The sequence below is a fragment of the Macaca fascicularis genome, chromosome 9, assembly GCF_037993035.2.
Source record: "Macaca fascicularis isolate 582-1 chromosome 9, T2T-MFA8v1.1".
NCBI lineage: Eukaryota > Metazoa > Chordata > Mammalia > Primates > Cercopithecidae > Macaca > Macaca fascicularis.
Genome location: NC_088383.1, coordinates 59,705,209 through 59,718,034, shown reverse-complemented (window position 1 = coordinate 59,718,034; position 12,826 = coordinate 59,705,209). Strand labels below are relative to the sequence as shown.

Here is a 12,826-nt window from a genome sequence, read left to right as displayed (position 1 = left end):
ATGTAGCAGAATTCCAGCAGGAAAGCAGATGTGCAGTATGCACCACATTGTTTGCACAAGCAGCCCAGGAGTGGTGAGTCACCCTCACCGTTTCCGGGAGGTTTGATATCCATGTAGGGAACTGTTTACCATTCATGTATCCAGGCACTGGCCAAGGCCAAACCTTGCAAGCCGCCATTCCTAAGGGAAGGTCTCAGGCCTGCTGTGTGAACCCTTATCTGCACCTCATAAGTCTTTCTACTGCAGAGCAAACTGAAAAAATAATAAATCTATTCATTAGTAGAAACAACCGTGTGAGTAAATAATTATACTTGAGGGTAAATGGCTGGTTTCGCCTTGCTTTTTTTTTTTTTTTTTTTTTTTGAGACGGAGTCTCGCTCTGTCGCCCAGGCTGGAGTGCAGTGGCCGGATCTCAGCTCACTGCAAGCTCCGCCTCTTGCTTATTTTTTGTAAGGAAGATTGGTATGCCCTTTGTTGATGGACTCTGTCACAGTTGTGATGACATCCCTGGTGGAGGTAGAGGACGTAGTTGGACATAAATAAGAGAAAAACATACATCTGCTATTAAGAGTGAATCATCATGTCTGTATTTTTTCTTGTGTAAGAATCCGTTTTAGTTCCATAGTTTAGCAAAAGATGCTTAATAGATTGGTATATTTTGTCCAGCAACTGTTTTTGTGCTCATGTTTTCTCCCTTACAGGGATCGTGGAAGAGTACCAATTGCCATATTACAACATGGTACCGAGTGATCCGTCATACGAAGATATGCGTGAGGTTGTGTGTGTCAAACGTTTGCGGCCAATTGTGTCTAATCGGTGGAACAGTGATGAAGTGAGTGGAACTCAGTCCCCTGAAGAAGTGATTGGTAAATGCCACGAAAGATATTCTCTGCTCACTAAACATCTCTTTACTTTTCAGTGTCTACGAGCAGTTTTGAAGCTAATGTCAGAATGCTGGGCCCACAATCCAGCCTCCAGACTCACAGCGTTGAGAATTAAGAAGACGCTTGCCAAGATGGTTGAATCCCAAGATGTAAAAATCTGACGGTGTAACCATCGGAGGAGAAACTCTAGACTGCAAGACTGTTTTTACCCATGGCATGGGTGGAATTAGAGTGGAATAAGGATGTTAACTTGGTTCTCAGACTCTTTCTTCACTACGTGTTCACAGGCTGCTAATATTAAACGTTTCAGTACTCTTATTAGAATACAAGCTGGGAACTTCTAAACACTTAATTCTTTATATATGGACAGCTTTATTTTAAATGTGGTTTTTGATGCCTTTTTTTAAATGGGTTTTTATGAACTGCATCAAGACTTCAATCCTGGTTAGTGTCTCCAGTCAAGCTCTGGGTACTGAATTGCCTGTTCATAAAACGGTGCTTTCTGTGAAAGCCTTAAGAAGATAAATGAGTGCAGCAGAGATGGAGAAATAGACTTTGCCTTCTACCTGAGACATTCAGTTTGTTTGTATTCTACCTTTGTAAAACAGCCTATAAATGATGATGTGTTTGGGATACTGCTTAGTTTATGATAGTTTGTCCTGCCTTCCTTAATAATGTGTGTGTGTGTCCATGCACATGCACGCCAGGATTCCTCTGCTGCCATTTGAATTAGAAGAAAGTAATTTATATGCATGCACAGGAAGATATTGGTGGCCGGTGGTTTTGTGCTTTAAAAATGCAATATCTGACCAAGATTCGCCAATCTCATATAAGCCATTTACCTTGCAAGTGAGATAGCTTCCCCACCAGCTTTATTTTTTAACATGAAAGCTGATACCAAGGCCAAAAGAAGTTTAAAGCATCTGTAAATTTGGACTGTTTTCCTTCTACCACCATTTTTTTTGTGGTTATTATTTTTGTCATGGAAAGCATCCTCTCCAAAGTTGGAGCTTCTAATGCCATGAACCATGCTTACAAAGAAAGCACTTCTTATTAAAGTGAATTCCTGCATTTGATAGCAATGTAAGTGCCTATAACCGTGTTCTGTATTCTTTATTCTCAGTAACTTTTAAAAGGGAAGTTATTTATATTTTGTGTATAATGTGCTTTATTTGCAAATCATCCACTCCTTTACAACCATACTTTATATATGTACATACATTCATACTGTAGAAACCAGCTCATGTGTACCTCACATCCTATCCTTAAGGGAAGAAATGTTATAAAGTAGAACTAAATATGAATTTTCAGAATTAATGCATTCAAAGTAATATATCAAATCCAGGACTTTGTTAACTTCAGGCAAAAACTTCATTAGGGTAATATCATCTCAATTTTTTCAAATGAAAGGATTCTTTAATTAGAAATTTATATGTCAGAGCTGTTATAAATTTATCAACTGTTAAATACGTTTTGGACATCTACATCATTTGAGATTTTTGGTTTTTTGATTTCTGTTCCCTAACTTGTGAAGACAATGAAAAATCAGGCAGAAATATTTAGTATCTAGTCAGTATCTGTAGCTACACTGTATAACTGTTCTTCAATAAAATGGTACATATTTTATAGATGCCTTGTTATCTCAAGAAATCTGATTTACATAAACTTATACTTCTTTAATGCCTTTTAAATATTAATCTCCTATTCTGAGCAAACAACTCATGAGTACATCAAGTGAGATAGTTTTATTTGATTATAACAAAATAAATGTGATTATGTCACAACATTGTCAAAAAGGTTTAAATTAAACAGGAAGAAATCAGCATATGTCCACCCATTACCAAAATGTGACTATCATTTAAGGTTAAAACTTACAAATTTGTCTACACATCAAATTTCACAAATTTGAAACTTGCCTTAACCATTTTGATTAATAAGTTTCATCTACCATAATTAAAGTCTGAAGTTTTCATCAAGATAAGTAAATTTGCATATGGATAATACCCAATAACTTGCTTTTTCAGAATTTTTCCCCATATGTATACTGAGAAATACAAATATTTTAATCTGAGTTGCCATATGATATGATCGCACTTAGAACACCCAATTTACTTAACCTTGGTTTACTTTTGACTTGATACCATAAATCTTTAAAATCATTTGTCATGTTAATAAAATATGTAAAGACAGGCAAAGTTTATTCTTGGAAATGTTCAAATGGTATGTGGAAGCAAAAAATTACAGCCAGTATATGAGACCACTATTACGGTTTTTTAAAATTAACGTGGTCTAGTAAAAGTGGTATCAAGAGTTAATCTTAGAAACTTGTTCAGTAAAAACATTTTCTAGTATAACATATTCTTTAAAAAGCAAATGCTGCCATCTTTGGAATCTTAATCTAAAAATGTGGCCAGGCGCGGTGGCTCACGCCTGTAATCCCAGCACTTTGGGAGGCTGAGGTGGGCGGATCACAAGGTCAGGAGTTCAAGACCAGCCTGGCCAACTTGGTGAAACCCCATCTCTGCTAAAAATACAAAACTCAGCTGGGCATGGTGGCGGGTGCCTGTAATCCTAGCTGCGTGGGAGGCTGAAGCAGGAGAATCGCTTAAAACCAGAAGGCAGAGGTTGCAGTGAGCCGAGATGGTGCCACTGCACTCCAGCCTGGGCAAAAGAGTATAAACTCCATCTCAAACAAACAAGCAAGTAAATAACAAAAAACAAAAATTTTGCATTCAACTTAGTTTTCGTCTCTCCTTTCCACTCTTATTCTTAAATCTGAAGCTCATCGAGTAAGTGAAATATTTAAAGAATATGATAGACCAGCAAGAAGAAGTATTATGTAATACCATAGTTAGTAAATTTGTAAAACCTTGGAAGCTATTATTTGGTCCCACTTGCAATTTAATGTTTTTAAATGTGTAGCTTCATTTAGATATCTATAAGTAATTAAAATATAAAAGCAAACAAAAAACCTAAACTACCTGACTATGAACAGGAAAAGTTAACTCTCAGAGAGAGTTATCCTTGTGAATTCTCTTTATGCTGGCAAATAGCTCTAGGATTAAAGGCACATTAGGGTTTCCTTCAGTTTGTTTATTCTAAGCTTTTACTGTGTTTCATAATGAACAAGTTTCTGATGTACAAAACTTGAATCCGATTTCTTTGGAAATATTTTCACAAAGTTATTTTAATCAGTATTTTACATTGCCTTTCCAGTGTCCAGAAGTGTTTCTAAACTTTGAAAGTGACCTATAGTTTTTTAAAAGTATGTTTTCCTAGAATGTGCCAAATTTTGATTTACTCACTCTAACACTCAATGCTTTTCTTGAGATGCTTTGTTCTGTTTAGAACAAAAATGCACTATAGTTTTTAAAGGATCATGCATCTTTGAGTTGGCCCAAGATCAAATTTGATATTGAATAATTTATTCCAGGGCAGCTTTTATAAACACACTTCATAGATGTTGTTTTGAAATGTTTCTAAGTATCTAAAATCATTTCAACGGCAGAAATGATTTTTATTTTAACAAAAAGATTATGATGGCCCTCGCAGTGTTTAAAAGTGGTCATATTTATTACTAACTTGAGTCAGGTGTTAAAATAGCAGTGCCACAGCTCGTCTCTTGCCTAAGTGCTATTGTGAGAGTCACAGTGGAAACTGCAGGGAGGAGACGTGTTGCTAAGAACCACAATCCAGGGCAGCAGCCTGTGAAGCCACGTGTAATGATGGTCCCAGAAGGAACGTGTGGGAATATGGCTTTTGCAAAGGATTAACTATTGTAATTTTAGCTTATGCTCTGTATTCTGTTTTCTATGGAATTATTTAAGCCCTTTTAGTGACCTTTGTCCTGGCCCATTTAAAAACTAAAATGTAGTATATATTGTATAAAATGAAAATATCATTATTGCTTCATTAGGGAAAACTGTACATAGGCATTGAAAAAAGGGTAAAAGCAAGCAGTTTTATCAGGCAATTGTAAAACACCAAAAATATAGATTTGTCTTTGATATGTAACACACTAAATGTATTTTGTACAGCATCTGGTTTAAAAGGTGCCTTATTAAGTTTACCGTTACTTGCTTTGTTCTATATACAGATTATGTCCAATGTATCATTTTGAAGTAAATAACCTTATTTTAGTACACTTTAGTAATGTTTTTTGTGATGCTACACTCAGACGGTATTATGCATCAGAAGTCATCTGTTGAGATTTTGTAACACATAAGTTAGTGTACATACATATGTTCCTGAGATGTGCACTTCAGCTACCAGAAACCCAGTATGGAGCACAGGTAGGTACACGCTTGCCTTGTGGAGATAGAGAACTTCTAAACCTATCACAATGCAGGGGTTTTACTTTAAAAAACAAGACAAAACCTTGTTTTCTTTTTTTGAGACGGAATTTTGCTCTTGTTGCCCAGGCTAGAGTGCAATGGCATGATCTCAGCTCACTGCAATGTTTGCCTCCTGGGTTCAAGCAATTCTCCTGCCTCAGCCTCCCAAGTAGCTGGAACTACAGATATTTGCCACCACGCCTGGCTAATTTTTTTGTATTTTTAGTAGAGACAGGGTTTCACCATGTTGGCGAGGCTGGTCTCAAACTCCTGACCTCAGGTGGCCCACTTGCCTTGGCCTCCCAAGGTGCTGAGATTACAGGCATGAGTCACTGTGCCTGGCCAAAACATTATGTTCTGATTATGGAAATGTACTCATGGCAGAAAATTTGGGAAACAACAGGCAAGAATAAAGCAAATTCACACAAAATTCTATTGCCAGACATTACCACTATGTACATTTGAGTGTTTCTTTTCAATCTTTTTTTCTTTTTTTGAGAGAGAGTCTTGCTCTGTCACCTAGGCTGGAGTGCAGTAGTGCGATCTCGGCGCAATGCAACTTCTGCCTCCTGGGTTCAAGCGATTCTCCTGCCTCAGCCTCCCAAGTAGCCGGGATTACAGGTGCACACCACCAAGCCTGGCTAATTTTTGTATTTTAGTAGAGATGCGGTTTCACTATGTTGGCCAGGCTGGTCTCGAACTCCTGACCTCAAGTGATCTGCCTACCTCAGCCTCCCAAAGTGCCAGGATTACAGAAGTGAGCACCGCACCTGGCCTTACTCTTTTTTTTATGTGGCATTGTTTTTGTAATATTAGGATCCTAGTATGCCATTAAATAGCCATTGAGAACTTTTTTAAATGACTGCACAATATTCGACCAGGTAGATGGAGAAATTTCTGTGCTCAATCCCCTATTGAATATTTGGATTATTCTCGTTTTGAAAAATAGATACTGAACATCTTTATACATAAATCTTTATTTTGTTATATTGCATTTCTGAAAATGGGACTAGTGAATATGAACTTTTAAAAGATCCTTTGTTTAAGGTGGAAAAAGTCTAAGGTTCTTGGAAAACATTGCCATATTGCTGCTCACAAAGCTTTTCATTTTCATTCCTGCTAGCAGTTCATGAGCTTAGAGTGATGGGATGCATTTACCTGACCTTCAGCTGCTCCTGCTGCAATGGGAATTGAATCCTTGGATGGCTTTCCTCCTGCTGTGCAATACTGTCTTGTCGTCTTCCCCCCTGCCCTGAGTCCCACTGCCAGTCAGGGCTGTTTTCAGGTGTATGTGAACTCATCCCAGCAGTATACCTTCTGCTGCCTTTTCCTAGGGAACTGAACATGTTAAATCACAGACAAGATGTGGCACTGGTTAATGTTCCTCAAAAGAAATGCGTGTTTGGAGATAGCGTGTTACAGATTGCTCACGGGAGTCTCTGTTCAGTGTCGTTGTAAGACAGTTTCTCAGAATAATCGCGGGCGCTCTGATGCAGCCTGGTAAAGAAGACTCGGTAGGCCGGGCGCGGTGGCTCAAGCCTGTAATCCCAGCACTTTGGGAGGCCGAGACGGGCGGATCAGGAGGTCAGGAGATCGAGACCATCCTGGCTAACACGGTGAAACCCCGTCTCTACTAAAAAATACAAAAAACTAGCCGGGCGAGGTGGCGGGCCCCTGTAGTCCCAGCTACTCGGGAGGCTGAGGCAGGAGAATGGCGGGAACCCGGGAGGCGGAGCTTGCAGTGAGCTGAGATCCGGCCACAGCACTCCAGCCTGGGCGACAGAGCGAGACTCTGTCTCAAAAAAAAAAAAAAAAAAAAAAAGACTCGGTGATTTCTGGGGCCTGCAAATGCTTGCTAGCTTTCCTTCTGTCTGTGGAAACACCGTATAAATGTATTCATTTCTCCTTTCCAGCAATCTGTTAGTCTCACTGCTCCACTCCAAGTTTCTTTAATATTATTAATAGAACAGACATTAAGAAACAGAATTGTCTAATCCTTGTTCTTCCAAAATAGGTTTAATCCTTGTAGAGAGTTTCAAGCAGACACTAAGTCAGTTACTAAGTCTTCACTTGGAGAAACATTTGTCTGCTGATAGCAACATATTGACCATTCTGAATGTCATCCTTATATTAAGTTAGGCGCATGCTCCTACACAGCCTTGGCTCAGCCCTTGGAGCATACAATCTTGACTGGGTGGACATGATCCGCTGAAAGTGGCCAGCAGTGAGCAGAGGCCACCTACTGTCAGCAGCACTGCTGCAGGCATGGAGACTTAAATGTGTGAGTGCTGGTATAAGCAGAAGAGGAGAGTCACCTCGATGCTGGGATCCAGATGGCAGCTTAGTTCAAGTGCAGTGGCACATACAAAAATTAATTTTTGGATGGGAGCAAGGACTAGGGCTGAAAGGTTCATTCACAATTTTTTTTTTTTTTTTTTAGATGGAGTTTCGCTCTGTCACCCAGGCTGGAGCGCAATGGGGTGATCCCAGCTCGCTGCAACCTCTGCCTCCCGGATTCAAGCAATTCTCCAGCCTCAGCCACCTGAGAAGCTGGGATTACAGGCCTGCACCACCACACTCAGCTAATTTTATATTTTTAGTAGAGACGGGGTTTACCATGTTGGCCAGGCTGGTCTTGAACTCCCAACCTCAGGAGATCTGCCCACCTCGGCCTTCCAGAGTGCTGGGATTATAGGCATGAGCCACTGCGCCCAGCCCATAATCTCCTTTTGATATAGGAATTGTTAATTCACATTCTTTGATGGAATATGTGTGGCCTGCCTGTTGCTCCTCTGAATCTTAGCAGCTTCTTGGTCTTTGTTCAAATGAAATCTAAGTCAATTCCCTATCTCTCAGTGTCCCTACATCCATCTCAGTGCTCATTTCCTAATTTTTTCTTCTTTAGAGACAGTCTCACACTGTCACCCAGGCTAGTGTGCAGCGGCTGTTCACAGGCACAATCATAATGCACTGTAGCCTCAAACTCCTGATCTCAAGCTGTCCTCCCACCTCAGCCTCTTAGCTGGGACCATGCCACCATGCCAGGCTCACATTCTAAACACTATGCAGGAAGCTTGAAGTGTTAACATCTAAAAATCAATATGGAATGTTTATATTGAAAATATCTTCGGCCGGGTGCAGTGGCTCACTCCTCTAATCCCAGCACTTTGGGAGGCCGAGGCGGGCAGACCACCTGAGGTCAGGAGCAGCCTGGCCAACATATAGTGAAACCCTGTCTCTACTAAAAGGTACAAAAATTAGCTGGGTGTGGTGGTATACGCCTGTAATCCCAGCTCCTCGGGAAGCTGAGGCAGGAGAATTGCGTGAACCCAGGAAGCAGAGGTTACAGTGAGCTGAGATTGCGCCACTGCATTCCAGCCTGGGCAACAGAGCAAGACTCCGTCTCTAAACAACAACAAAAAAATTATATATATATAATTTATAATATATAATAAATATATAATTATGATATAATGAATATATATGTAATTATATATATATATTCAAGCAACATGAAGAAAAAATTGGGCCCCCTTGTTTTCCTTTAAGGGAGAAGCCACTTTTAAAAGCCAATTTAGAATCCGGATGATGACATCTGTTGCTCTACTGTATCACTGAAATGCAGGTCAGTGTTGAAAAACATAAAAAATTGGAAGTTTCCACCGAAAGACCTACACTGCTGTGGAAGAGATTTTAATCAGACATTTTAAAAGCAATTTTTATTACTTGATCCTGGGCAATACTTGGCTAGGAGTTCGGCTGGAGACAGAATCTAACTCTGAAGATGATACTCCATTATCTTCTAGCATCCCTTGTCGCCAGTGAGAAGTCTGATGTGGATCTAATAAGTGACATGTTATACAGGTTAACTTATTTTCAAGAAATAGAATTTTCTTTTTATTCTTGATGTTGGAAGTTGAAACTGGCCATATCTAAATATATTCATTCTGTTGCTTAGTACTAATGGGGTATTTTCTTAGACCTGGGAAATTTTCTCCCATTATTTCTTTTGTTTCTTCCGTTTTTTTTTTTTTTTTCTTTTTCTAGAACTTTCTAGGACAAATCTTAGGTCCCCTGGATGTTTCTTCCATAATTGTTACCATGCTTCTCATATGTTTCATCCTACCTTCTACTTTTGTCAGCCCATCTGTGTTTATTTCAACAGCCAAATGTTTTATTTTGAAATGATTCCAGGCTTCCATTGAAGTTTCATGAATAGTATAAGGACTGCCATTTACCCTTCACCCAGATTCATAAACTGCTAACATTGCACAATTGCTTTGTCATTCTGTATGTGTGTATAGGAATCACAGAGACTCATCTTGTAATGTTTGTAATGTCCGTGTATTGTGTATGCACACATTTTTTTTTCTGACCTATTTGAAGTAAATTACAGCGCTAACAACCCTTTATCCCTAAATACTTCAGGGATGTTCTATTACTTAACCAATTATGTACAATTATGAGAACCAGGAAAGTTCACATTGATACAATAGCAATAACTAACAATACCATAATCTATAGACCTTACTGAAGTTTTGCTAATTGTTATTTGGGTGTGGTTGGGTTGTTTGTTTGAGATAGGGTCTCACTCTGTCACCCAGGCTGGGGTACAGTGGCACAGTCATAGCTCACTTCAACCTCAAACTTTGGGCCTCAAGCAATCCTCCTGCCTCAGCCTTCCAAAGGGCTATGATTACAGGCATGAGCCACCATGCTGGCCTCATTTCCCTTTTCCTTCTCAAAAGGATTCTGGCTTTCCCTGCTCCATTCATCTACCTCCACTACCCCCTCCAAGAGAGCTGAGTCATTGTCAAGCCAGGTTTGGGGAGCTTTCTTGATGGAGGGGATGGAAGGAGGGTGCTCAGGCTACAGCGGGGAGAGCTTTTCTGTTTTTGAGCTAAAGAGATAACAGAGGGTGCAGAGGCTGAGAAAAAGAGTTCTAAGAAACATGTCACGAGCTGTGTAGCCTCTTCACGCTGCTTCTGAAATAAAATCTAACAGTAGTGAGTGACTTTGACATTGTGGTTTCTGGAGACATCTTGGGATTGGCCCCTGCAGGTTTGTTAAGGGTGTGTTTGTCAGGGTGTGGGGGCTCCCTGCTTCCAGAGGCCCAGCAGCTGCTCTGTACCTGGGGTTCAGGGCTGATGGCAGGGCTGGAGTTCTGGCACTCAGTGACCCCAAGTGTGTGTTTTATTTTTTTCCTTGTGGTGATGGTGGAACTGTTTTAGGGTTGGTTTTCGTTTTTGTTTTTTTCAACTTTTATTTTAGATTCAGGGGCTACATGTGCAGGTCTGTTACCTAGGTATGTTGTGTGATGCTAAAGTTTGTGGTATGAACGATGCCATCACCCAGATACTGAACATAGTACTCAACAGTTACTTTTTCAACCCTTGCGTCCTCAACATGTCTCAAGGGGTGGGTTTGAGTTTGGGGCTCCCCGCAAAGCACTCCCATCTCCCCAGCAGTCTCACATGTTTGGGGTCATGACTTCCTGTTGCTGTTTCATTTCAGACCTGATCCCTTCTATTTTTCAGGAATTACTGAAATGTCCTGATGTACCTATGGTACCATCTCTTGTTTTTCGATTGGGGATTTTTTTTTTTTTTTTTTTTTGTGATGGAGTTTCGCTGTCATCGCTCAAGCTGGAGTGCAATGGCTCGATCTCGGCTCATTGCAACCTTTGCGTCCTGGGTTCAAGTGATTCTCCTGCCTCAGCCTCCCAAGTAGTGGGGATTACAAGCGCCCACCACCACGCCTGGCTAATTTTTGTATTTTTAGTAGAGACAGGGTTTCATCACGTTGGCCAGGCTGGTCTTGAACTCCTGACCTCAGGTGTTCCGCCTGCCTCGGCCTCCCAAGTGCTGGGATTACAGGCATGAGCCACCGATTTGGGGATTTTGAAATATTTTTTCCACATCAGGTTTGCAGGTACCACCGTGTGCTCCGTCCATTGTGTTGTTTTGGGTGCCACAGTGAGGGTGCTGACCAGTGGTCTGGGTAACGGGGGGGTCTGCTTGCAGGACAGTCAGGAGGAACCTCCTCCCAGGCGGAGACAGGAAGTCTATCAGATGAACTTCAGAATTATTGCTAATCTGGGGTCCGTTTAAACAGAAAATTTGCCCTTAAACTTGATGTTAAAGTTTTGTGAAATACAGTCATATATGTTTTTTTGCATGGAAAATTCCCTGTCTAAAAGAACGATTATTTCTCTAGTTCTTATCCCAGAAACTTCTGGAGTGACACATCCATGCTGTTGGCAGAGCTTGCCCATTAGCACTTTCATGTATAACCTTCCTGTCAAAGAGGACCAAATGCATGCGGATTGGATGGCATGTACCCCTTCCGGAAGGGGTCAGTTCACTTCATTCACTATGGGCAGTAACTTCCAGAGGATAACACTGCATTACCTAATGTCTCAACTGTTATCAGCAGAGTCTGACCAGTCACTGCACAACTGAGCAGAAAGAAGACAGCAGCACAGTCTGCAGCACCAAGGCTCACCTGCTACTGGGCTTCCAGTCTTTGTTCTGGCGTGGCCAACTGCGCTGGGGGTGGGTGATATTTAAACCTGTGTTTAAGATAATAAAATGCCAGAGGCCAGGCGTGGTGGCTCATGCCTGTAATCCCACCACTTTGGGAGGCTGAGGCGGGTGGATCATTTGAGGTCAGGAATTCAAGACCAGCCTGGCCAACATGGTGAAACCCTGTCTCTACTAAAAATACAAAAATTAGCCGGGCATAGTGGCAGGTGCCTCTAATCTCAGTTACTCGAGAAGCTGAGGCAGGAGAATTGCTTGAGCCCGGGAGGCGGAGGTTGCAGTGAGCCGAGATCACGCCATGGCACTCCAGCCTGAGTGATAGAGCAAGACTCCGTCTCAAAAAAAAAAAAAAAAGCCAGAATAACTAACGAGAGCTGTAAGATCAACCACCTCATACCTCATACAGACAGATAAAGTTCAAGAGAGGTTGTGATTTACCCCAGGTCAAACTTTAGTCAGCAGTGTGGCCTGGCATACTGTTCCTTCTAACACCGATGCACATTGAGTGCGTAAAACTTAGTGATAAATAAATTCTGAGGAACAAGTGAAGTAATGACTCCTAGCAAACAATTAGAAGTGCTGGTAACCTTGTTAACGCCAACAAGCAACTCACTACCAAGTTCAATCTGAATTTTTTTTTGTTTGTTTGTTTTGTTTTGTTTGAGATGGAGTCTCGCTCTGTCTCCCAGGCTGGAGCGCAGTGGCACGATCTCAGCTCACTGCAACCTTCGCCTCCCAGGTTCAACCAATTCTCCTGCCTCAGCAATCTGAGAAGACTATATTCAACAAATTTTGAGTACCTAATATCAAAAAAACCCTTGTTTCTGATAGCCAGACGACTGCTTTCTCAGGCCAGTTTGCTCTAGGATCTGAAATTTTTTGAAAACTGTATGCTGGTATATTACAGGAATATACTGTATCTGTATACTGTAGAACTGAAATCATTCTACATAACAGGGCCTAGAATAATCAAAGTCACATTTACCCACATAGTTTCACATTGTCCCATATTTTTCTACCTACTCTACCAATTATTTTTGCCCTCCAGAAATAAATGAGGCAGAGA

General features: G+C 40.9%; 1 protein-coding gene across 8 annotated transcripts in view; it reads left to right on the top strand.

Moving 5' to 3' along the window:
* The window catches only part of BMPR1A (bone morphogenetic protein receptor type 1A), a 167,480-nt gene extending 162,452 nt beyond the window's left edge, over nt 1–5,028 (top strand). For all 8 annotated transcript variants that reach the window (XM_065520764.2, XM_065520765.2, XM_074001646.1 and 5 more), the window contains 2 exons: nt 702–832; nt 920–5,028. In XM_065520764.2, coding sequence (XP_065376836.1) covers nt 702–832; nt 920–1,045 — 257 coding nt within the window. In that variant the 3' untranslated portion in view covers nt 1,046–5,028. The remainder of the gene's footprint in view (nt 1–701; nt 833–919) is intronic.
* The last annotated feature ends 7,798 nt before the right edge of the window (nt 5,029–12,826 follow it).